Source organism: Centroberyx affinis, unplaced genomic scaffold (genome assembly GCF_046629955.1).
Source record: "Centroberyx affinis isolate AG114_WGS23_722 - 3 ecotype Tasmania unplaced genomic scaffold, CSIRO-AGI_Caff_v1 ptg001611l_1, whole genome shotgun sequence".
NCBI lineage: Eukaryota > Metazoa > Chordata > Actinopteri > Beryciformes > Berycidae > Centroberyx > Centroberyx affinis.
In genome coordinates, this window is record NW_027280054.1 from 27,297 (window position 1) to 54,883 (window position 27,587).

General features: G+C 38.7%; 1 protein-coding gene across 1 annotated transcript in view; it reads right to left on the reverse strand.

Moving 5' to 3' along the window:
- Positions 1–27,309, reverse strand: part of LOC139651239 (ryanodine receptor 2-like) — a gene marked incomplete at both ends in the record, with an annotated part of 54,008 nt that extends 26,699 nt beyond the window's left edge. Inside the window, 6 exons of the mRNA XM_071528082.1 lie at positions 121–233; positions 2,407–2,485; positions 2,715–2,789; positions 9,851–9,865; positions 25,237–25,341; positions 27,190–27,309. Of these exons, the coding sequence (XP_071384183.1) occupies positions 121–233; positions 2,407–2,485; positions 2,715–2,789; positions 9,851–9,865; positions 25,237–25,341; positions 27,190–27,309 (507 nt within the window). The remainder of the gene's footprint in view (positions 1–120; positions 234–2,406; positions 2,486–2,714; positions 2,790–9,850; positions 9,866–25,236; positions 25,342–27,189) is intronic.
- Between the last annotated feature and the right edge of the window lie 278 nt (positions 27,310–27,587).

Below are 27,587 nucleotides of genomic sequence, written 5' to 3' on the forward strand. Positions count from 1 at the left end.
GTTGAGGGAAACATCGTGTACCTCCAGCATAACACCAGATGATGATAAATATCACAACATTAAGCACAGTGACACACACACACACACACACACACACACACACAAACAGTCAATACTGACCAGATATCTTTCAGAGGAGACGCTGACCAGGATGAGGTCATCTCCCACTCTGACCTTCTCTCCCTCCGAACGCTGCTTTGACGCTGGATGGATGGTCCACCAGCACGCCTCACCTACAAACACACACACACACACACACACACACACACACACACACACACACACACACATACAACCAATCAGATTACTACAAGGGATTGAAATAGTGCCATTTGTTCCTCAATCCTGGCAGTTACATGTAATCAGGTAGTGTAACATTATAGCAGGCCCCCCACACTGCATCCAGACCCTTTTAGTGTTGCAGGATTTTCCAAAAAATTCCTCTTTGGGGAGGAGAAAGAAGCAGAAATTCAGCAACATGCATGCACGCACACACACACACACACACACTCACACACACAAAGCAAACAGCGGAGCAGTAGTAAATTAATAGAAATGTGGCCAGAGTCTCCAAGACTCACAGACTCACATAGCAACATAACAAACTGCTGTGTTAATAACCATCACCTTATTAGACTATGTTCCCTCCGTGCTTGGGACTATCGCTAGTGTGAACCGCCTTGGTAGCCTACATTATTCATTCAGCTCTTCTGTTTATATTTTAATTTACATCTCATCTTTATAGAAGCAGGCCATGGACAAGGACAGGGGAGACAGTGTACTTCATGCTGGCACATTAGTCTCTTTGGCTTGGTTTGTGTTTTTACCAAACAGAGAACAACAGTGAAGAAACGGCAGGTCCAGGATTGAAAAAAAAACACACTGTTGACAGTAAACTGACACAGTAAAAACACTGTAACCATAGTGGAAAAGTTGACTTTGTTGCATTTTTGTATTTGGTTTCTTTAGGTTCACAATGCCCAATTACAAGTGAACCAGGGCTTGTAAACAAAAGTCAAATGGACTTATGGGGGGGGGGGGGGTGTCACAATAGCACATGATTGAAAACCATTGCCATAAATCATGGCAATGGCAATAAACTATGGCAATTTGGCATGGGCAACTTTTTGCAGCAAAAAAGATGGGTGATAATGGCCTTAACAGGGACTCAGATTTACATTTGACAAAATACCAGTGGTCATAATTGTTGGCAAAATTGGCACCATGTCAAATGTTTCTTATTCCTTAAAGTTTTATTTTGATTCTAAAGCTGTATAAGTATCTAGGTATTTTAATTGATGATCGTTAAACTTTTAAACTCCACACTGAAAACTTAGTAAAGAAACTGAAGCTTAAGCTAGGTTTTTATTTTGGAAACAAATCCTGCTTTTCCTATGTTGCCAGGAAAAACATGGTTGAGGCTACGTTCCTTCCCTTGCTTGACTATGGCGATCTGTTGTATATGCACACCTCTGCCCAGTGCTTGCATTGGCTGGATACTGTGTACCACAGCGCTCTGAGGTTTGTCACAGGCTGCAAAGCTCTCACTCACCATTGCACCCTATATGCCAGAGTTCAGTGGCCTTCATTGGCCTTGCGCAGACTCACTCATTGGTACATATTTATTTACAAGTCCATTCTTTGTCTGCTCCCCTCTTACCTTTGTGGGTATATCTCACTCAAAACTAGTAATTATTGTTTGCGCTCAAATGACACCCTCTTACTGTCGCACTGAATTTGGCAAACGGGCCTTTATGTTCTCCGCCCCTGCAGCCTGGAACCACTTGCAGACAGATTTGCAGCTAAATGAGCTGATCCTGATTAGGGCATTCAAAAATGTAGCGAAGGGTTTGGAGGCAAATTCAATTGGAATTTGTAATTGCTTCCTTAGCTAGACCCGTTTCCTCCTGTCTGTCTTTTAGGCATAATGATTCTGTGAGTTGCTACTGTATGTTTTTGTTTTATGTGCTTTTAAAAACTCTGTATTGCTATCTTGGCCAGGGCTCCCTCGAAAAAGAGATCTTGTAATCTCAATGTCAATATAATTTATGTTATTTTATCATTCGTTTGTGTAATATAAAATCATTTGTTTATAAATTATATATTGTATCATAGCTTTTTACCCTTTTTACCGTCTCTTATCAGCTATGATACAATATATAATTTATAAACAAATGATTTTATATTACACAAACGAATGATAAAATAACATAAATTATAGCATTACTAATAATTAGTAAACATTATTAATGATCATTTCATTGTTTGTTAACAGTAAAATAACTATTAACTAAAGTTGAATTAACTATCAATTTACCATTTATTAATGATGGTTATTATAAAGTGTTACCTAAAGGTTTAATAATAATACAAAATGATTGACAGGAAGTCTGTTTTGAGCCTTACCTGTGGTGTCTTCCTGTAGTCCCACATCAAAGGCCAGTTTGTCTGTGGATGAGCGGGAAGTGGACAGACAGCACAGGTACTGCAGAGGGAAACACATAGGCAATACAATCAATACATCTGATCAACTAGGAAACCTACATTTATTTTTCCAGGGAAAGTTGGCTGAGCTCCATGTTCTTTTGTTCATTTTGACTTTTCACGATATTTCCCCCATAATGGGAAAAAAAAAATCAAAAATTTCAACTACCTTATAAACAATTCTCAGTAAGTGTCTCAGTGTGTGTATGGGTATTTGTCCGTGTACTGACCATTCCACTGTAGGAGTGTCTTAGCAGGACAGCATGGCCGTACAGTAAGGTGCGATGACCCCCGCCCTGGGCCGTCTGAGAGAGAGACATAAACAGAGAAAGAGGGCGAGAGAGGGCGAGAGACAGAGAGAAAGATAATGAGCAGAGTGGAGAGAGAAGCAGATAGAAAGTGAATGAGAGAAATAACAGTGAAAAACAGCAAAACAGGAATATCAAAGTAAAGTCGACAGTAAAGACAGAAATATCAGTCTATGATAAAGGATGTAAAGAGAGAGGCAGCTGAAGGGTTTCATTCCAAAACATGACAATAACTATCCAACTCTAGCAAAACCTGTTACCTGAAATTCAACACTTGATATTTAAAAAATATTTGGCAAAGCTCTTGAAATAGCTAATAAGCTAATGAGTATGTTTCAAATACTGAGTTTTAATCAAGTGAATAGTGAATAATCAGCACTTTGTGAGTGCTTGATAATTATTATAATCAGAGTATGATATAATAAAACAAATTTTGGACTGTATCTTTAAAATATAGCTTTCTTTATTCTATTAATAATTGGAGAAAAAGTAGGCATACATTCAAAGCAGCCATCCACTTTCATCAATGAATGAATGCCAAATCAATGAATGTCAAACTGAATGTAATTTCCTGATGTCTGTCTGATGATTAATTACAAATTCACCCTTGCTTTTATGGGATTTATATTCTGCTTATAATGCATCACAATGCACTGCGAGTCATACCATCTATTTTTATCTTTTATATTGCTGTCTATATCTGCTTCCCTGCTGCTGCAATGATCCCATTTTCCCTCGAGGATCAATACAATTCATCTTTAAATACGGTTGTGTTGAATACATTAGGGGAGAGCGGGGTAAGGTGAGCCAGTGGGTAAGTTGAGCCACCCCCCTGTATCCTAGCATTATGTACTGAGCATATACTGAGCATCACTGTGCATCACAGAGCTATTCAATCTTTTTTTGGGAGTCCATAAATTTACTTCAGTTTTGGCCATTAGTGGAGATATGGGATGGGAATCTCCAAAGATCAGACATATAGGTCAAATGCTTCGGCTTTGGAATAGACTTGTGAAGATGTCTGATCAGAGACTCACTAAAAAGATATTTCATTGGGACATTTCGAATGGTCATCCCTGGGCCAATGAGTTGAAATCGTTATTTTATTTGAACCATTTGTCATTCATTTTCCAGAACAGGTTACTTTGTGATATTCAGGAGATTAGGAGTTTCTCATGTATAAAGAAAAATGGTCTGTTGATATATGGTATAAACAAAAATTACGAACTTATTGTCTCATTCTACAGTGTAGAACCTTATGTAAAGTATAATTTAAACAAAAGACAAAGATCCCTATTTCAGGAACATTACCATTAGCCCTAGAGACCAGCAGGTTTAATGCGGGAGGAGGACAGACTCTGTTTGTTGTGTGAGTTAGGTGAAATTGAGAATGAGGTTCATTTCTTGTTTTACTGTCCTGTCTATGAGGACACAAGGGATGTACTTTTTAATAAAATGTCCTCTATTTATGTTGATTTCTTTGGGCTGGATGATTATGAAAAACTTGAATTGTGCTTCAGAAGGGAATCTTTTTTGTAGCAGAAATGAAATGTGTGACCACTGCAACTGTAACTTTGGTGTCTTGGGCACTTTGTGTGCATGACACGAAAATAAAAGAAAATCATATACAATAAATGTTCCCTTTTTCTTTCCCTCATTCTTCTTTCGTTTAGCTGTATTCCTACCAGTTAATTTGAAAGTCAACATCCTGAAATATGGGTTGAAGCATTTGTTTTAGTCTCATTTTTGGTTTGCCAAGATAACATTTTGAGTTAAAACCGGCTCATCTCACCCCGCCCTCCCCTATACTTGCTTCAATTTAAAGGGATTTCCCTCCGAGTCAGCCAACACAGACGGAGTGGAGTTGTGCACATGCTTCCTGCTCTGCTGCTCCGCCCCCAAGAGGAATAGCATTAGCGGGATGGATGCAAGATGAGAGGATGGATGCTTTATAAAAACACCCAACATTCCACCATTGTGAATGAATGGGTCCAGTGTGCTGTCCTAGCCGCCTGCCTCAGGTGCAGTACAGTATATTCAATGTTAAATGGATAGAGTAATGCGATGTGACAGGCAGACTGGGACCTTTACTGAGGTCTAACAAACACACTGCAGTCTGCAGGCAGGCCTATTCATCCACATTAGCCTCATCAATTAACACTGCATCTAGATCAGTTAGCCTGGCTAACTCCGTTCTGCTCTGAGCTCAGGGCTTCATTTGCATTAGCTTCTTCAATTAGCAGCACATCTACATTCATTCAGCCAGGCTCACAACAAGGACAGTTCTATTCTATTCAGATCCATTCTAGTCAGCTCTGGTCCATTCTGTTATCTTCTATTCTATTCTATTCTCTTCTGTGCTACTGCATTCTATGTCAGTGGTTCTCAACGTGGGGTCCGGGGACCACCAGGGGTCCTTGAGGGAGTTCCAGGGGGTCCCCAGCAAATTGATGAGTTGTTAAATTCACCATTATTTCACTTACAAGAACTTAACACAATTAGAGAATGTAGAAGAATGACTGTTTTGATCATAGTTTCACTGTCATCTCTCTACCTACAACACAGATATTAATGGAATTCTGGACAAAATCATATCTAACAATAAACATATTCTCAGAATTGGGTCCAAGACAAAATATCTCATCAAATGGGGGTCTGTGGCTCTAATGTGGACTAAATTAGGGGCCCTTGATATGAAAAAGGTTGAGAATCACTGTTCTATGTTATGCCATTATATTCTGCTCTGTGCTATTCTATTTTGCTCTATTCTATTCTATTCAGCTCTGCTTGTCCTCACTCCTATTCTCCTCCTCTTCTGTGCTAATCTATTCTATTTTGTTGCTGTCATATTCTGTTCTGTGTTATTCTATTCTGTTATGTGCTATTCTATTAACAACTATTCTGATCAATTTTATTTTCATCTATTGTATTATGTTCTGAGCTAAGTGGTTAATTAGTAGTTAATTTACATTAACTTACATTAAACTATTTGAGTGCTCTGTCTAAATACCAGCGTTTCTGATCTATTCCACTGTATTCTTCACATTCTTGTAGGTTATGTAACATCATGCAATATTCAAACCAGACTATGTGATCTCCATGTGATGAATTTAACATCACTAGAGCTTCTGAACGCAACTTTAGTTTGGCTTCACATAGCTAGCTAATGACTTGAAAGTTAGTAGAGGAGATGGAATCAGAGTAGGAGAGGTGAAATCAGAAGAGAGGAGAAAAAAGGGCAAAGAGGGAAGAGGAGAAAAGAGATGAAATGAAATCAGAGGAGATTAGATGAAATGAGAGGGGAGATGAAATCAGAGGAGATGAGAAAAAAGGTGAGAAGAGGAGAGAGGAGATTAAATGAAATGATGGGAGGAGATGAAATCAGAGAGGTGATGGAATTAGAGGAAAGGAGATGAAATCAAAGAACAGATTTGTGTATCAGAACTTTGTTTTTTCTTCTTTCCTCTCCCATCAATCATCTCACGACCCCTCAGATTTATCTGGTGACCCTTTGGAGGGGCCCGTCCCCTAGGTTGGGAACCACTGGACTAAACTAGCTAACTGTATATAAAGTAGTTCAAACTAGCTCCACCTCCAGCAGCTACAACAGTAACATGCTGCTTACACACTGATGCTTCAGTATTAATAATCTAATGATGTCATATATAATAAAATATCAGTCAGAGGGACCAAACCACTACTTTTACTTTAATACTTTAACTACATTTTGCTGCTAATACTTATGTACTTTTACTTAAGAAGGATTTTTCATGCAGGACTTTTACTTGTAATGGAGTATTTTTATATTGCTGTATTTATTTGTCTGTTAGCAGGATTACGGAAAAACTACTGGCCCGATTTTCATGAAACTTGGTGGAAGGGTGTAGCATGGGCCAAGGAAGAACCCATTACATTTTGGAGCGGATCCGGATCCGACTCACGAACAAGCAATAATAGCACGAACCTTGGCGGAGGTCTGCGCTCTCCAAGTGCCCTTCTAGTTATTATTATTATTATTAAAGTAAAGTTTTAAATGTAACCTACTGTCTAGCCTAACTTCCCTAAGGGGATCTTTACAGGCTACAGTACAGTAATACATGAGTACAGACTAATCTCCAGACATGCCTAACCAAACCATGTATTGTTAGATTTTTAGACCAAATCAGATGATATGTTTTGCATTTTATAGCTTATCATTTGTTAGCCATGGGACGAGCACGTATTTGTCTGCCTCCACTGTCAACAGACTTCAGAATGGTAAGATTGAAGTTTTTTGTAATGCTAAAGAAAAGAGACCATGTGTTTCTATAACCTTTTTCTCTGCAAGCACATGAGATCAGACAGAAAGACAATGTTGTACTCAGTTTACCTTTTTTTTTTTTTTTTTAAATTTTTGTGCTCTATTGTATCTTGCTGTACTTACCTTCTTTTTACCTCACTGTTTTAATCTCTTATTTTCACAAAAGCCCTTCTAGGGACGGGTGTTGCAAATTAGCATCCGCTATAAACACTATGATACTTTCATCGGATAGCTGTTCTCAGTTTGTCTATGGATATTGTATCTGTCCCTATCAAATAAACCATAAATAAATAATAAGATCAAACACATGTAGGGAAAAGTAAGCCAAACACCTCACTGTCATGCAATGACGAGAAAAGAAGATTAGATTAGATTAAACTTTATTGATCCCTGTGGGTAAATGGGGCTGTTGCAGCAGCAAATAGTGATAGGATACAGAAACAGAAAAAAATAGAATATAAATGCAAAATGAGTTATATAAACATACGTAGTGAAGTAACATAAGTAGAAAGGAATGAATGGAATTGTGAAAACACTATGGATTACAGTATAAAGAGGATATGAAAAATACTTGAGCAGCAGTAGTAGCGCAGAGGAACTTACTGAGACAAAAAACAAAAGAATATGTGGTATGAATTGCATAATTCTAATTACAATTATTATTATTTAAATATATAAACATATAATTATGTAAAATGTGTGTTGTGATTAGTGGGTAGGCAACTTGGTTTTTAATTGAAAAAACCATGCTCGAATATTCTTACACTGTTAGATCTCAACAATTTGTGATCAGTGCATTCTAAGACTTATTTTGTGATGTGTTGTATTTTATGTTTTTGGTGTACTCGCTTTCCCTCAACCTGCCTCGTATGCTTCTACTTCAGTACTACGTTTCCCAGAATGCCTTTCGACAACCCCCATAGAAGGGGTGTAAACTTGTTGCTTTCAGCTGTCAGTATTAGGTGTAGGTGGTGAGAGTGATAGTGGAGTGCTAACAATGTTATGAACCCGCCAGACGCCTCAGGTCTTCAGGTGCTGGTCTGCTTACTGTTCCAGGATCAGAACAAAGCATGGAGAAGCAGCTTTTCGTTTTTTATGCTCCTCATGTCTGGAACAAACTCCCAGAACATCTGCGGTCTGCCTCCACTTTACAATCTTTTAAATCAGGGCTTAAAATGTCTCTGTTCGCCAGGGCTTTTTAAGAAATCTAGGGCAACACTCATCTGCACTGTAATATTTATTTATTTATATCTTTTTTATTTTCTTTTAAATGTGATTCTAATGCACTTTTCACTTTTCTAATCCTCTTGCACTGTCTTTTCTTTTATCTTTCTATTTCACTTGATCTGAACTGCACTAGTTTACTTTTTAAGTCTTTTATCTTGTGGATCTCTTGTCTGTACTTTTGCACTTTTTAATTGTACATTTTTTACCTTTACTGTATTTTTTATTACTCTGTAAAGCACTTTGAATTGCCTCAGTGTATGAAATGTGATATACAAATAAAGCTGCATTGCGAGTTTCTCCAGTCAAGAAAAAGCGAGTCGCACCCTTTACTCAAAACACAACATATCTTGTGGCTATATTGCATTCTGGTCTATTGAGGCTACTGCCAGTAGAGAAATTGGTATCTCTTCCTCTTCTATGATGGATTTCTCCCTGCATGATTGTTAAATGTTGGTGCAAAATCTAGAAAGAAGCGCTTACTTGATTCTGAGGGACTGACACCAAAACATGACGTTTACCGTTGATGTTTTAGACAGCTGAAGACATTTTTGCTATCAAAGTCCTTTGTAGCTGCACTGGAAATATCTTGATTCACATTGATGTCCCCATCCCCCCATTTTTCCCCATCCAAATTAGGCCCTATGTTCCCTTAGCCCTATGTTCCCTCAGCATCAGAGGGTTAGAGGGCGGGTTAGGGTTTAGGGTTTAGGGTTAGGGGGCGAAAGGGGCGAAAACATTACCTCATTGGCGGAGGTACTGATCTCAGGGAACGCAGGTTTGAAGGAACATAGGGTTGAGGGAACATAGGGTTGAGGGAACACAGGTTTGAGGGAACATAGGGTTGAGGGAACATAGGGCTGAGGGAACATAGGGCTGAGGGAACATAGGGCTGAGGGAACAGAGCTGAGGGAACATAGGGCTGAGGGAACATAGGGCTGAGGGAACATAGGGTTGAGGGAACAAAGGGTTGAGGGAACAGAGCTGAGGGAACATAGGGCTGAGGGAACATAGGGCTGAGGGAACATAGAGTTGAGGGAACATAGGGCTGAGGGAACATAGGGTTGAGGGAACACAGGTTTGAGGGAACATAGGGTTGAGGGAACACAGGTTTGAGGGAACATAGGGTTGAGGGAACATAGGGCTGAGGGAACATAGGGTTGAGGGAACAAAGGGTTGAGGGAACATAGGGCTGAGGGAACATAGGGCTGAGGGAACATAGAGTTGAGGGAATATAGGGCTGAGGGAACATAGGGTTGAGGGAACATAGGGCTGAGGGAACATAGGGTTGAGGGAACATAGGGCTCAGGGAACATAGACACGGTCCCCACATTGTCTACGTTTGGCCAGTTATCCATGGGATTAAGAAAATTTCGCCACCAAACAACAAAATGCACCCAGAAATGCAAGGTGCATCACCAACAGTTGTTTTAATAGTGTTTTAGGGTGGAGTTTTCCTGTGATAGCTAGATAAAGAGAGAATGAGACAAACAGACATGCAGGGGTTTGAGATTAGTGGTGGGAATGGACTTACCTTCATCATGAATTTCTGTGTTGGAGGAGCATAAAAACAAGAAGACAGTCAATTAATACAGATTTAAACTATCACTGCAGTCACTTCTGCAGCAGATTCAAACATATTCTCCAATGAAAAATACATTTTCATTAACTTGTATTCAATCATTCTCTATCTTGTAATTGTCTGCACTGGTATTTTCAAAATGGGATGGAGACCAGCATTGGTTATACAGTTTATTACAGGTTACTTTTGGATGTAGAGCTGGCTACCTCTGTTCTGTTTTACTCCAAAAACATTTAATTTGACTATTTTAAAGGACAACAGCAGCTTTTCTTATGCCAGTCTTGCCTTGATAGGTGTTGAGCAACTTCTCAGAGGTTAGCACACCATTCCAACCCACCACAATGGCTCCCAAATATCACATGGATGGAAAAAGATGCAGAAAATGGTCTGAAGTACTACACTCTTGTAAAGGATGTGTCATTTTCAACACATTTGCATTACTTACCAACACAACATACTGTATGTTATGAAAAACACATATTGAATCAACTTCATATTATTGGCATATTATCATGTATGTATGTTCCAAACTAGACATACAGACATACTTGTGCTGTTCTGGAGCAGAAATTGGTTAAGTCAACCTCAATGGGTGGAGTCAAAGAACTACAGTTAATCTCTACAGGCTGGTTTCAGTACACTTCTAAACCTCACCTATACCAGTGTCACTGAACAGAGCGCAGGCCAAATGTCTGTCAAAATACAAAGCCAATATATTTTACTATAGCTTTCAGTCACAATGGCTACTTCCCTTGGATGATTGTGCTATGTAGAGGATATTTTAAGATATTTAAAGAGTAACTAAACCCCAAACCCAAATTTGAAGCCTGACACCCAATGGTGAAAAGTAGGGTACTGAACTGGCCATCTGCTATTGGCTGGTCTTTGTGCCAGGTGATGTCACCACCTGTTGTACTCTATAGAAGGTGACATCACCTGGCTCAAAGACCAGCCAATAGCAGAAGACCACTTCAGTACCCTACTTTTAACCATTAGGTGTCAGGCTTCACCAGAGATTTGAGTGGGACTTAGTTACTCTTTAAATGGACATTTCTCTCATTGTCTCAGGGTGCGTCAATGGGATGACAGCTGCTTGACAGTTATTCTGAGTGAACTCCTGTGCCTGTCCGAGAAATGCTCTTTTTTCCGTAGATGTCTCGTAGTAATTCACAGATAAGTCAAGTGCATGTGGTTAGCTACATTGTTTATATGAGGTTTCGAAGGGAAATTCTGTCTGTCTAAATTGTACCAACAGGGTTCTTCTCCCCAGTTTTTTCAGTAACTAGATTTAAATGTTACTTTGCTGCATCCCACATTGGCTACCTGTAACAATCAATGTGAAGAAGCTAATGTATGTGCTCTACTACACTTTGCTGTAGGCTACTATGCAGTATCTGGTTTCACAAGTTATATATTTTTCGGTAACACTTTACAATAAGGGTCACTAAGTTAAGGGTTAGTTAGTGCTTAATAAGCATTTCTAATAACAAATAACTAATGCTTAATAAGCATTAACTAACCCTTAATTAACAGTTAAAATGTGTCTGGTAATCATTTACTAATGGTGTTCATGTTAACTAAGGTATTAATTTATACAATAGTCAACTGTTAATTAAGGGTTAGTTAATGCTTATTAAACATTAACTAACCCTTATTAAGCATTAACTAACCCTTATTAAGCATTAACTAACCCTTAACTCAGTGACCCTTATTGTAAAGTGTTACCTATTTTTCAACATGTCAGCCTATCAGCGGCTTCAACATGTGCCAAGTCAATCACATTGCAACACCCATCTTTGTTACAGGACTGAACCCCAGTAAGAAACAAAAGGTAACAGAGGAGATAGTCAATATTATGAAGCCTAGCACTCTTGTTACTAATTTTAAAAAAAAATGCAATCTGGCCATGCTAAATAATCTAGATTAGCTAGTTAGTTTAGCTCACATTCCAAGTTAAAAAGTGCCATACTAGCCTATAGCTATCTGGGTAAGCTAGTTAGCTAGCTGCTGACCTTCCAGCATCATGAATGTCATGGTCATGAATGAATGAAAAAAATAAGTCATTGTCATTTATATGTATTTATATTTTGACCTTCTCTTTGCCATTCAATTTTATTTCAGTTAGCTAACTTTATTGTGGTTCTTTGTCTCCTCCCATTGAGGTTCAACTCAACCAATGAGAGTATTTCTGCCTCCAGAGCAGCTCAGAAATGTAAAACTAACACTTCAGCTGATGGACACATTGGCTGAGGCTTGGATTTAACCTATGAGCTTTTCTTTACAGGTTTGTTTCTTTAACTACTAGGCCACCATGCCACCCTGAGTACTAATTCACTCTCTCCACTCAGATTCTCCAGCCTGTTTAGTAGCCTAGTTTTACTGGTAAGAACCATTTTGTGGACACAGCTACACTATAGGACAAAGCTGTTGTCGTGTGAAAACCTTGTAACTTATATTGTCTTCTATGGGTTGAAAAAAATTCTATGACCCATTGGGCTTCTTAAACCCTATAAAAAACCCATTGGATAAACTAAAAAAATTCATGGTGGTTAACCAAGATATAAGGCTGTTTCTCTTAATCCCTGAAAAATTGACATTTGGGAGACACAAGGTTTTCACCTGACAGCGACAATATGTAAGATGTACTATTTGCCTTAACCATGCACTGTTGACACATTTAACAGAGATGCGTATATTTTTAGGAACGCTGCGATATCCACACGTATGATGGGGACAGGAGATCAATAACAATAGAGAGCTGACACATGAACAACAGAGCACGCTACAACTGATCACATGAAACTGAACATAGTGTACACACACACACACACACACGCACGCGCACGCACACACACGGAATCAGTATAGCTACTAAATGACCTGCATCCCCATCACAAGAGAATTGATTGTATGAGTGTAGTGAGACCATCAAACAAGAATGTCAAGGACTCCATTAGAATCATGGAATTTAGATAAAGCTTACAAAGTTCACAGCCTGAGTTGCGCCATCTTACTTGGTGTGGAATGATACAGTATGACCAACAATGTCAAAAGCCTTGGAGAGATCTTTAAGCTGGTGGACACAATGCTGGTTATTATCTAATTCAGCAGTAATATCACCTTTATCTCTGCCAATATTGTGCTGAGGCCTGGTTAGTAAATTGATAGCATAACATTCAAGTACAATTCCTTGATTTGCTCACTAGAGATTCCAGGGACGAGGCCAGGACAGATAGTTTAGAAATAGGGAGCATTAGTAAGGAAAATGGGAAGGACATAAGCAATGCAATGAAAGAAATCTATCTATTCATCTATTTTGGGGAAAAACTACTGTGATAAAGACTCACTTCCCTCAAGGTGAAGGCCTTGGACCTTCTCTTTGTTGAGTTCACTATAAAAAAAAAAGCCTCTAGTTTACGAATTCTTTATACAGAAACGACTTACTTTTTAAATGATTTTGGATTTTTTTTTAAGGGTGATTCAAAAGTTTCTCACCTTCTCAAAATAAAGATCAATGTTACCAAATCCTTACAGCTTCCAAATATATCCAACTCATGTTTAACTTTCACATTGTGGCATTCCTTGTACCGACTAATATTGGAAAGAGAAAATATTAAAAGTGAAAAAAAGTATTTTGGGGTCAATTTGCTACTGCATGTCAGTGACTAGAATGTGTATATGTATAGGACTAAAGGTAACACTACTTATTATTATATTCTGTTAAGCCTCTACCATAACACAGACAGTAGCTGCAGTGTAGCACATATGGTATGTATTTGTGCTGGAGTCATCTCTATTCTAAACAGCCTGCTTTAAACAACCTGTCCACACAAATATACCATACCAAGGGTCCACATTACTAGTGGAAAGACAGGACAACGTTATGGAAGATGTAAGCTCACAGCTACCTTTGTGTCTACCATTGCATAAAGGATTGAATGGTTAAGGGGAAAAAATGGTACTAGATCTTTTTTTTAATGTACTGTAGTACTATAATCTCAAAGCTGGTGTAATGAATCTTTTGAATCCCTCATGTCCTTCCTAATTCTTACATAATACGCTGATGCTGTAGAGTTTTAAGCGCTTGACTGAATGTTTTCTACCACTCAGGTAAACTCCCATGTACCAACCCTTGTATCACTGCAGTTTACAAAGTAGAAGTTGAAGGCTTGTAAATTGCAGGAATAGCATTTTGCTGCAGTGTGCCTCAAAAAATAACCCTTCTGATGAGTTCTCAGACTTGTCGATCTCTACCACAAGGCACCTCAGCGAGTTCTGATTTGACTGCATGTCATATCTAACTGAAATACAAACATGAGTAGAGATGCAGCCATGGTGGGAGTCACTCTTTTAACATGCTTGCTGCACTATTGGCTCACTGTAGCCCCAAGGGACACTAGATGGCGTTGGTTTGGCTAGACTATAGTACGGTGGCCGAGACGTGTCGAACGAACTGCATATCCGAAACGCTTTGCAAATTCGAAAAACACAAGCGCATTTAACGGAAAACACAAATGCAAAAATCACAACATAACAACGGAAGTGAGCAACAACAGATGTTGACAATGAAACGGGCGGACTATTATTGCCGGCGGACTATTATTGCCTGCTCATGTGGAAGAGGAAAGTTCATAATAGCCTAACGTTAGATGGCAGAGTACATTAATATGAAAATATAAAGACATTGAACAACATTGCTCATTTGTGACAATCACATAGCGATAATAATCATAGTTAGCTAGCGAACAACGTTTCACTTACTTCTCAAACGGGCAAGAACTTTCCAGGCAATAATAGTCGGCCCGTTTCATTGTCAACATCCATTGTTGCTCACTTCCGTTGTTATGTTGTGGCTTTTGCAATTGTGTTGTGATTTTTGCATTTGTGTTTTCCGTTAATGCGCTTGTGTTTTTTCGAATTCGCAAAGCGTTTTGGATATGCAGTTCGTTCGACACGTCTTGGCCACCGTACTATAGGCTCACTGATGCTCCATACCCAAGAGGAGCTGTTTGGAAAATTTTGCAACACTTAATACAAGACAGATGTGGAGTGGGAAAAATCTACAATGGCTGCCACTGTAGCTCGAACAAAAAGAAAATAACCCGTGTATATGCTTTGTTATAGACTGATCAACATGATAGCCTATTTAGTTAACATTAAATTTTAATCATGTGTGGAATATGTCATCCTCAGTCATTCAGCCTGATGTTCCTGCTCACACAATCATAAAGTTTTCATCACGTAACTATCAACCTAGAGCACTGACTGTTTTCTATCGGATCTGGCAAAGCTTACAGTGTTTCTAATGGACGAGCACACTAACAAGAGTACACATCGTTCAAGGACAACAGATATCCCACCACGCTGAGGCCTTATCTAAAATCTCCATTGACTCCCATGGGTTGGCACTCAACAGATAACAAAGACACAGATGCGTATGGCGATATCGCTAATGCTAATAATGCGGGTGCTAATGACAGTATGATGCGATGAGATTGACGGCAGCCGTGATAGACACAGTCAGCGAGTGAAAAAGGCAGACCTACCCATATTTCCACATCTACATGCTGTGTGGAAATGAGAGAGAGGAGGAAAAAGTAAGTTGCCTTAGTCGTTCTACGAAAAAAAAACCACACACAAAAACACACATCTATCCCTTTAGAGATAAGACTGTAGGATGAGGAAGTTATGAAATCTCAGTGGTTGTGTTAGAGCTGTAATTTTCCTTATTATGGGCTAGACCAGCTTGGAAATAGTTTCAAATTTCGTTCAGATTGTTTAGCTTCATTTGATAGGGCTAGCTAGGTCAAGCTGTTCAGTACCCACTGGTTTCAAAGGGGGATGCTACTATGCTAACAAGCATAGTTAGAGACTCCCCAAATCAGCTGCCTTGTAAAGAACGATTAGTGTCAAATTCAAAATGTGGCTGTATGCTGTACCTTTAATGCTAGCAGAGCATTGTAAAGGCTTAAAGGAATAGTTCACCCAAATCATCTAGTCACCCTCATGCCAGTTGAAACACAGGTGAAGTTTGTCCATATAACACACAGGGAGGTTGCCAGCACAACTCCATAGCAGCCTTCTCCAAAACAACTGAAGTCAGTGGGGACCAGTTCTTCAGAGTTCCAAAAAGACCTACAGTATATTTACACCATCATTTAGTGCAAATCTTAACTACAGCTGATTGATTTGCAACAAATAATGGTGTATAGGTCTTTCTATTCACAGTGTGATTGTTTGGCTGTTTTTGTTTTGGAACTCTAAAGAACAGGTCCCCATTGACTTCAGTTGTTTTGGAGAAGGCTGCTACCAAGTTGTGCTGGCAACCTCCCTGTGTGTTATATGGACTAACAAATTTCACCTGTGTTTCATTTAGCATGAGGGTGAGTAGATGATGACAGAATTTTCATTTTTGGGTGAACTATTCCTTTAAGGATGCTGTTTGTCCGGTTTAGTCTGGAGAGGAAAGTGAGGAAGGTGAGGCTGTCACAGCCATAGGAACTGAATTATCAGACAAACATGGCCAATATTCACATATGAAAATGTCACAGATATTACCTGAAAGAAAAACTTAAGAGTTAACTAGTTGGTGCATGTGATTTTATTTCTATTTTGCGGCTGTTTTTACATGCACTGCAAGTTAAACTGTAGGCCTATGCGTACTGTATACATTGTACTAAGTTTTTCAAATATCTGAAACCATTTTCAATGTACACCAGCTCTTTCTGAGGCTAGTATGTGCTACAGTATATACTGAATACTGTAGTTGCACTAGAACCATTGCAAAAATGAGTTCACCAAAAGCATTTTATTGCAATGTTTCCCTTCCCACTGAATATACAGGGTGTGCAACCATGCCACACCATCTAAAATAACAGAATTTATGCTCCTAATTTTTGATGCTAGATGTAGTGTCTCCTTATCTAAATTGGGGAGCGGCAATCATGTGCCATCATGAGTCAAGTTTCCATTCCCGCTGAACAGCAGCTGATTTCACTGATTCGCACACCTTTAACCAGAAAGGAGAAAATGAGTGTTGGGTTGGAATGATTGGTGTGTTTGAATGAAAACCTGCCTCAAAGGAATGAAAACCTGCCTCAGAGGAATGAGGGGTGGAAACACTGTCTGAGTGCAAACATCATCATTGATCCATTTTAAGTCTATGGACAAAATAATGATGTCAGCCGACTTGGAGAGCCCAACCCCCAGTCTGTAATTCCATTCCTATGGCCCGGGAACCTTGAGTGGATGAACGCTGATGCATGTATATCAATACATGATCTCAGTGTGTATGATTCAGGACTGCACAATTAACTTAAAAATAAATTAAAAAAAAACCAAAAAAAAACAAAAGCACAGTTTTTACTACTGCAGTTTCAAATCTCAAGACAGTTCAGTTCCGTATCAGAGGTCAAGATTTTACAGTGCAACCATCTAAACAAGGTGCTGTTGTGCAGAATCACATCAATCAATAAATCAATCAATAAATCATCAATATCATCAATAAATCAATCAATAAATCATCAATAAAGGCTAATCTTATCTTATCAAGTTTAACAAAGTCATACAATTCTATTTAAAGGAAGCAAACCCTAAGCTTTAACATCCCATTATCCTACCACATCCCCATATCTGGCTGCCTATGTGTGTGTGTGTGTGTGTGTGTGTGTGTGTGCATGCACTGAAATGCCACTGTAGTCCAAGTCCATAATATGTATTTGTAGCCATCAATGCTAGTTAGTAACAGGAGGGCAGGTTTGCCGCTCTGTAATTTCTCTCAAGTGTCTGGCAAACACAATATGGCTGTATCATTATTTAATAATGCTCCCAGGCCATGTAGCAGATCTGTCACAGGGCCAGGTCCAAACAGCTTCTACTGGCCAGAGCCATACATACACAGAGCTTGGCCACCACAGTCTTCAGTGGCAGCTTGTTAAGATATTGGGCGGTATTTTTGTGCCCATCCCTGTTTGTTCCAGTTCTCAAATCCCTCTACCCCGACCCCTTTCTTAGGGGTCGGGGTGGTTGCCAGCTACTTCACGAAGAAAAGAGTAAGCCTTCTGGAGTTCTTTAGAAAAGATCGACTTTCTCTTCGGTGTGACAGCTAACCGCTAGCGTAGCCACAAGCGTCATAGGTGAGCAACAGCCTTGACAAAGACACATTGATTGATTGACACAGATACAGACAAATCAGTGCTGAATTCAGACGTGTGGTGCACTGATTATGTTTTTTGGTTGGGTTAGGTAATAATGAGCGGGACAGAACATGATAAACGTCTATGTAAGTGCTGAAAACAAGTATAATACTATTATTATTATTTTAATTGTGGTGAAAACCGGGACAATTTGGTAGTGAACAGTGGTGGAAGAAGTACTGAGATCTTTTACTTCAGTAAAAGTAGCAATACAACAATGTAAAGATACTCCATTACAAGTAAAAGTCCTGCATGAAAAATCTTACTTAAGTAAAAGTACATAAGTATTGGCAGCAAAATGTACTTAGAGTATCAAAGTAATACTCACTATGCAAACTGTCCCCATTTAGAGAGTTATATTTTTCATAAATTATTGGAATATTAATACTGATTTATTGACATACATGTACATGTAAGCAGCATTTTAAAGTTGTCAACGTGAAGCTAATCTTAACAATTTAGCTATACTTTTGGGTAGTCTAATCTATAACAATGCTATTTTATAGTTATTTTATAAAGATGATCAAATGTTTTAAATATAAAATATTGATCTGAAAAGTAACTAGTAACTATCGCTGTGAAATAAATGTAATTGAGTAAAAAGTACAATATTTCCCTCTAAAATGTAGTGGAGTATAAGTACAAAGTAGCATAAAATGGAAATACTCAAGTAAAGTACAAGTACCTCAAAATTGTACTTAAGTACAGTACTTGAGTAAATGTACTGAGTTACTTTCCACCACTGGTAGTGAATGTTGAAAACCGGGACATTTTAGTGTTTTACAGATATTTGTCGGGACTCGGGACACCCATCTTGAAACCGGTAGTGAGTATTTACAGTAATAGTGAATGATATTTAGTTAACTGGCTACACTGGCTTTGTTAGACCACAACTGCATGTCTATTTACATGCTTTCAGGGTCATGTGTAACTGACAATACCTTATTGACAATATCCAACTTCCCCTCATCAGTTTGACATTTTCTGCTAACTGATTTTTAGAATGTCATTATTTCACCATGGCAATGTTATGAGAGGATCGTTATCTATTTACCACAAGAATGTCTTCCTTCTAGAGCAGTCATTCTCAACCTTTTTCATATCAAGGACTCCTAATTTACTACACATTAGAGCCACGGACCCACATTTGATGAGATTTTGTCTCTCTGACCCAAATCTGAGAATATTTTTATTGTTAGATATGATTTTGTCCAGAATTCCATGACTATCTGTATTGTAGGTAGAGAAATAACAGTGAAACTATGATCAAAACAGTCATTCTTCTACATTCTCTACTTCTAGTAACTGAAATAATGATGAAGTTTAACAATTCATCAATTTGCTGGAGACCCCCTGGAACACTCTCAAGTACCCCTGGTGGTCCCCGGACCCCACGTTGAGAACCACTGTTCTAGAGCAGGATGGTCTCACTCTTTATATCTATGGCTCTAGTGCAGCAGGCTTGGCATACATTTATGGTTCTGACAGTTGTAAATAAAATGGAGAGCAATCTATAATGACAGAACACTCCACTGTAATATGATTATGGATTTAGTGATCAACATATTCACTTATAGCCATCAGTTAGGTGTAGCCATCAAATCATACAGCTATGGAAGCCATCAACATAATTGTGGTGCAGCTCGCTTGATGGATTATATATTTGATTGCTATTATATTTTCAAACAATTATATTAGAATCATCATTATAATTATGTTGTTCTGAACTTGTCATTAGGAAATGGCCATACTTCCTAAGATGGAAGTATTAGAAGAGGTGTTTTTGGATTCTGAAACTATATTCACTATATTCTAACATTAGGTTCTCTCTCGTTGGCTGTATCATGGGTGCTCCATGCTAAAGATATTTATTTATTTAAAGATATTTGTTTAGAGATATACATTTCTCCACTGATAGTAGCCTCAATAGTCCATAATGCATTGCAGCTGCAATACATGTTAGATTTTGAGTAATAATAATAAAAATGATAATGATAAAAGTTTATTGTATAGCACTTTGAAAGTGGAGTTTACAAAGTGCTTTACAAAAAGATAAAACAATAAAAACAGTGGCCAGAGTAAAACAATAAAAAAAAAATGTAATTAGAGGCTTAGCAGATCAGATTAAGCTTGGTTGCAGAGTTGCATGTTGGGCAATTTGAGTAATTAGCATAATGAGCTAATTAATTGCCAAAAACTGGAAATGGCTATAATTTTGCCTCTAGTTAACTTAGAAAGGTGATCTAAGAGTCTAAGTCCATGTTTGTGATGTCCAGAAATTCATCTATTACCATGGTGCAGTCATGCAACCTTTCCTCATTAGCATAATTTGCATAAATTATGTAAAAATTAGGTCAAAATCAGGAAATGGCTATATTTTTCGCTTTTAGTCAACTTAGAAAGATTATCTTAGTCTAAGTCTATGTTGTGATGTCCAGAAATGCATCTATTACCATGGTGCAGTCATGCAACCTTTCTTCATTAGCATAATTTGCATAAATTATGTAATAATTAGGCCGAAACCAGGCAATAGCTATATTTTGCTTTTAGTCAATTTAGGAAGGTGATCTTAGAGTCTAAGTCTGCTTGGATGTCCAGAAATGAATCTCTATCCATAACTAAGTCATGCAACCTTTCATCATTAGCATAATATGGAGGAAATTTGAGCCATCTAATTTCTTATTTCTGCAATACGGTCAACCTACGCTGACAGAATCCACCATGGTCAATAGAGAAATGTATATTAGAGGAACTCTGTAAAGCAACATTAACACTGGACGTAGTTAGAGACACTCATTCTGCACCCATATGGAATTTGTCTTCTGTGTCTTCTGACCTGCTCCACTCTTTGAGCCACTGAGGAAAATGGCCGGGCCAATGAGAAAAGGGTGTTTTTGTTTCATATTTGTGTAAATTTTTTACCAGCCTCCAACACAAAACTGCCTGAGGCTCAGACTAACATGTTTCTAACATAATGTTTAATTCAGAAAATCAAGGCTTTTTTTTTCCCAGTGTACCCATTAATTTTCTATTTTCACTTGTATTCATCTGCCATTGCAGTGCTTGCCTTATTATTACACCATGATTACCACATATCGCTTTTTTCGCAGAATGACAATGAATTCTAATGCAAGTAATAAACTGTAATAATAAATATAGGCCTACCTGTGCGGGTACTGGTGGAGTTGAAGTGTTTAAGAGATCTATTATAGATTTGTTTTCACTAGTGCCATTTCATATCCCCAAAGGAGTTAGATTGAAAGAGGCAAAAATAGATGCTGCAAAATGGCTGTGTGTGTGTGTGTGTGTGTGTGTGTGTGTGTGTGTGTGCGCATCCATGAATGTGTGGGTGATATTTGAGTGTGAGTGAGGGTGAGTTCAGATGACTGTGTTGTATGATAAGTGTGTCCTATTTTGATCACACCTGACCAATAGTATTTTAGGTTTGCCTTTTACCTGGTAGCATGCGCTGTTGTGTAAGGAACTCAAGGATGACCACTTTAAAACCAAAGTCACCCGGTCAGCCAAATTTACCTCCAATACTCACTCACTCACTCCCTCTTTCTCTTTTTCAACCTCTCATCCATCCTCACTTGAAGCCCTGTGTGGATCTTTCTCTTGTCATACTCCCCTCCATTGTCTTTCTATTAAATGTCATTTGACCACCTATGCAGCAGTCATCTGTTCCTCCATTAATGTTGGTGAAGTTAACGTTAAAGTTTTGTTGGTAACACTTTACAATAAGAGTACACTAAGTTAAGGGTTAGTTAATGCTTAATAATAAGCATTAACTAACCAGTTAACTAATGTGTAATTTACTAATGGTGTTCATGTTAACTAAGGTATTAATTTATACATTATTTAATAGTTTATAAAGATGACTATTTAATAATGTATAAATTAATACCTTAGTTAACATGAACACCATTAGTAAATGATTACCAGACACATTAGTTAACTGTTAATTAAGGGTTAGTTAATGCTTATTAAGCATTAACTAACCCTTAATTAATGTACCCTTATTGTAAAGTGTTACCAGCTACCCTAAGACAAATACACCTTACCAAAAGTAGTTCAAACTACTTTGTAAAGATGATCATATCTACATCTGCAATGTCCTATAATGCAAAATATACCATTGATTAGGATGTTTGCAAAAACTGTATTTTATTTGAAATAAAGTGAAGGAATATTGACTGTGTTTCTGAGTCCAAACCAAATACTAATAATAACCAAATGCCTTCATCACAATGTGAACTTGCTGTTGGATGTAGTGTCCATCACTTGTACATTTACACAAAACCCAAGCACTCTCTGGATTCATCACAGAAAAAAATGTGGAAAGAAGGTTAACTTTCTGCTGGATGGAATGTCCATCATACTGCATACTCCTTCACAATTAAAGGAGTAAATCATTTTAAAATAATGCAATTTTTTTCTTTTACCGTCAGTAATAGTTGGTAGTTGCAGTAGTTAACTGCACCTCAAAATGACAAAAAAAAGTACAACTATTAAAAACACTGTCCACATTAGGCTGTAAATGAGCTACCACCAATATACTGCAAAATGTATTTAAAATATTGCCACAAGCGGCGATTCTGTGGTTCAAGCACTAATGGCATTAAGGACCAACTTGAGCAATTGGCATTAATAGTAAAAAAAGTTATACTAATTGTAAATGGAACTACTTATTTAGAAAGTTGTAACATCTTTACCAAGTTTCATAGCAATCGAGCAAACCATCATTAAGTAATGGCCTTTTTTTTAATTGGCTAAACAATAAAAATGTTGCTGTATGGCCAAATTTCATTGGATTTGCATGAAATTGATATGCAAGTTCCACATGGAGGTTCACACATAATCCTTAGCTCAAATTGTCTTTGAGCTATAAGCCATCATGTAACAGGCCACACTCTCATGCACGAAACTCAACCAAACATGATTTTTTTGTCTACTACCCGGCCCTAGACCATATGTACCAAATTTCATCACAATTGGTCAACCCAGATTAGAGATATAAATATTTGGTCCCATATTGATTTATCTTGACCTGCTTTTGCCCACATGCTCTATGACCTGTATTGACCATATCCACAAAGCTTTATGATGATTGGACAAAGCGTTCCTGACTTATGGTCAGTGTTAGGCCACGCCCCCATACAAGTTAATTGGTTCACAGGGCTGCCAGTTTTTCATCGGATATGGCCGGTTTATGCAATATTTGTGTAGGTTGATCCGATTAGTCTGCGTGCCAAATTTGGTGTTGATTGGTCAAAAATTGAAAAAGCCTTAGGGAAAAAAATGCTTTTCAAATTATGCAAATTATCAACAGACTTTGATGGTCCAATTGACTGTTTCCAGTACATAACACAGTAAAAATGTCTTTTTGGGGAATGTCTATGATAGCTTTTTTAAATTTGTAGAGTGCACAGAGTTATGGTCTTTCAATATTTTTTTTTTTTGATCATTATAGCACTATGAATTCACTGTGAAGCATTTGTACACCAATATCTGTCATTGCACCAGCATGTCTCTAGCATGTATCATCTCACAGCAATTTGCATCGCAGTGGAAAAAACAAAAATAATAATAATTGTGTGTACAGCTGCCTGGTTAACTGCTGTATAGTCTATACAGTCACTAGTGATGTGAAATAGCTGCTGGAGCCTTGCCTCACACTTCAGCTTGTCTGCAATGTGCCTGACTTACCAATGAGCAACACACACACACACACACACACACACACACATTTCTCTCAAACACACATGCACCGGAACCTTAGAACCGTCTCAGTCTGTCTCTTGTTCTCGTTATTTTTCTCTCGCTTCTCTCTGATTGCATTTCTTCCACACTGTCGGTCTATCTCATCTTTCTCTCTCTCTCTCTCTCTCTCTCTCTCACACACACACACACACACACACTGATGCAGTACTAACAGACTCGCCCCCAGGCTTCAGCACTCTGTTAGCCCTTTACTCAGCAAGACTACAAAGACTAGCCCGCTCTATTATAATAGACACACACACACACACACACACACACGCATATTCATGTGTGCTCTAATCATCAGGTCTTATCTTTCCCATCATTCCCTAACCATGACTGCAGTTAAATAACACACTGTAGTCACTGTCCTTGAAAGCACATCTGTTTGTGTGTGTGTGTGTGTGTGTGTGTGTGTGTGTGTGTGTGCTTCAGTGTCTCAATGTGTGCATTCATTTGTGTGGCTAATGTGTGTTTTTGTGTGTGTTTATGTGCTTTTCTATGCAAGAGCATGCAAGGGTTTGTGTCTGCGTGGGTGTGTGCATATGTGTGCCCGGATGTGTGTGTGTGTGTGTGTGTGTGCGTGTGCGTGTGTGTGTGTCTCTGGGTCTCATGGGTCTGGGCTTGACTGGCCTGCTGGCAGTGAGAGAGGAGAAATTAATCACCCTCCACTTATTTCTTTAAAAAAAAAAGAAAAAAAAAGAGCGATTAGAAAAACTGCAAGTCATGATGAAATATGACACGGCTCACATCTCTATTAAGTCCTAATCCAGCACCGGCACATCTGCAGTGTGGCTCCGTGTTAAAATTAATAAAAGTGTGTGTAAAACCATTACACAGGACTGAAACTACTCACTTGAATTATTCAGACTTATTTAATTGAATTGTACCATACCATATGACATAAAAACCATATGACAAAAAAAAAAAAAAAGAATTGTGGTATACTTGGTTTCTCAAAATCAAAGGCGTGTCAGACATATAATTGTGCATAATTATATAACTCTACATATTATATTCAGTGTGCGTAATGACTGTAATCATGACCGCTTTTCGAAATTGTCTTCTCAGATGGGCATAGGATGTTATTATAAAGGGCTTTTGTATGGTAGAAAATATGGCTATACAGTATGTCAATACAAGCTCAAAGACTAGCTTGAATTTGTATGCTTTGTTTGTGTATTGCTGGGTGTGTGTGATCTATGTTTTTTGAGATCAGGTGGGGTCAAATATCCCTGCAAGGATAGAAAATCTAGAAATCGCTTAAGTGGAAAGAACAAGGAGCAAGGATCAGAAGGGGAATACAACAAGGATGAGTGTGTGTGTGTGTGTGTGTGTGTGTGTGTGTGTGTGTGTGTGTGTGTGTGTGCGCGTGCTCACCCCCTCGGCCTTCTCCTCGGTGTTGGCCAGCATCTCCTGCAGGGCTCGCACCGACAGAGACTGCTCCAACACAAAAGTGCAGATGGACAGATCTGGAGGCACATTCTGAAACGACATGGACACTCCTCAGATCATTTATTGGTTCATTTTGATTAATTGTTTATTTTAATGTTTATTTATGTAGGAAAGTTGACTGCTCTTTTCCATCAACACCCTGTTCCATATTCATATATTAAGACACATTCACACTGGGAGCTGCCCAGTAAACCAGTCTTCTACACCAGTGTTTCTCAATGTGGGGTCCGGGAACCCCCTCAAGGACCTTGAGGGGGTTCCAGGGGGTCCCCAGCAAACTGATGAATTGTTAAACTTCACCATTATTCCATTTACAAGAAGTTAAGGCAATTAGAGAGTGTATTAGTTTATTATTATCTGTTATCTCTCTACCTACAATACATACAGTCTTGGAATTCTGGACAAAATCATATCTAACAATAAAAATATTCTCAGATTTGATAAATGGGGGTCCGTGGCCCTAATGTGGACTAAATTAGGGTCCTTGATATGAAAAAGGTTGAGAATCACTGTTCTACACTGTTAGAAGAAAGTGTTTTGAAACCCAAAAAGTGGTGGCAACTCTGCTGCCACCATTATAGTGGAGTTAAAACCCTGTTTACACTGGCGTTTCAAGACAACATTTAATGTTACCAAACACCCTCTGGTGACTGTTTTGAGATCAGAAAATGTTGCTTTGAACCACTCAGGTCACAGAGTTTTCAAACCTGATATGGAGCATGGATACACCAGTGAGATAAGTGGTTTGAAACACATTTCAGAGATTCAAACTCTTTTTTTCAAGGATTGGAGACACCCCCGATTAGAGATTCGAAAGGCTTCACGGTGTGTCACCCCCACACAACAGTATACTGTTGTGTAGAAAAAATAATGTCCTTGTCTGGGTGGCGCAGAGTCGTACGCAAGAGGATTAGGGCCACGTGTGAAAAATGTAGTTCGATGACATATTCAGTTCTTCATTTATGCCAAAGGGCTCCACTGTATTCAGAGTGTGAATCCAATATGCCTCTCTGCAGAGCAGTGAGTTGATGATGTCACCACCTCTAGGAGAGGGTGAAATTGTTTCTATTCTTGTACTTTTTGTACTTTAATCTTTGTAACTTCAAAAGAGGTTTGTGTTCTTTTGTTTCTGACATGGTGTTAGCCTTTTGGCATAAATGAAGACCTGAATGTGTCATGTTTCCTCTAATTTGTCATATTTGACGGATATTTGTACTTGTACTTTTTGTACTTTTATCTTTGTGACTTTAAGAGAGGTCTATGTTCTTTTGTTTCTGACATGTTGTTAGGGGTGTGGCACTTGGACACTGACTATGGCAACTCCCACCCTTGGATTCATTATCCAATAGATTTGAAACCCTGTTCAACCAATTATCCAATGACAGTTGTACACCTGGTCTAGGTTGACTATATATGTTGTTTGCCTCATGTCTTTGCCCACTTTGACTCTGATGAAGGCACAGTAGTGTCGAAGCGTTAGTCTGTTTGCACAATTAAAGGCTGTGAATCAATCGGTGTGCTCCAGTCCCTTTTGTTTTCTGGGAGCTTGCTGTCCTCGAGCAGAGAAGCACCTGATTCAGCCGGATTTTGCTGGAAGAACCCTGTTTTTACAAGATGGCATAATCAGACACCTCCACATAATAATCCAGTTTACATGACAGAAGTACTTATTTTCGATTATCCAGACAGCATTGGGGAAATCTACGGCTCTACCACGTCATCTTGTTTGTCACAACAATAGGCCTATTACAACTGAAAATGACATGCTTCAGGTGTCGTCCATTTCACTGCATTTCAGCCGCTGAGAGAGGATGTGTGCAGAACTACTTCTGTTGTTGGTAAGGTGTGAAGGAGCATTGTGAAAGGTTGTGTCAGTACCTTGGAGTTGGAGGTGGATTCCAGGAAGCAGAGCCTGTTTCCAAAGCCTTCGGCCGCCAGACAGAGTTTCTGTTGCTCCTTATGGACCGTGGCCGTACACTGTAGGACCACCTCATCGTCCTAAAAGACACACACACACGGAAATGTATACTATTAGGACCCAACACACCCATTAACCTGAGTTTCTGTTGCTCATTATGGGTTGTGGCCGAACACTGGAGAGCAACCTCATTTTCCTAGACACATACAGACACGGGAGCGTATCTATGTTCCCCAGATTTATATGGCACATAATGGGAACATGACAAAGGGTCCTATGTTCCCAGGGTCCTATGTTCCCCAGTTCTACATATGTGCTCTCCCAGGGTCCTATGTTCCCAGGGTCCTATGTTTAACCC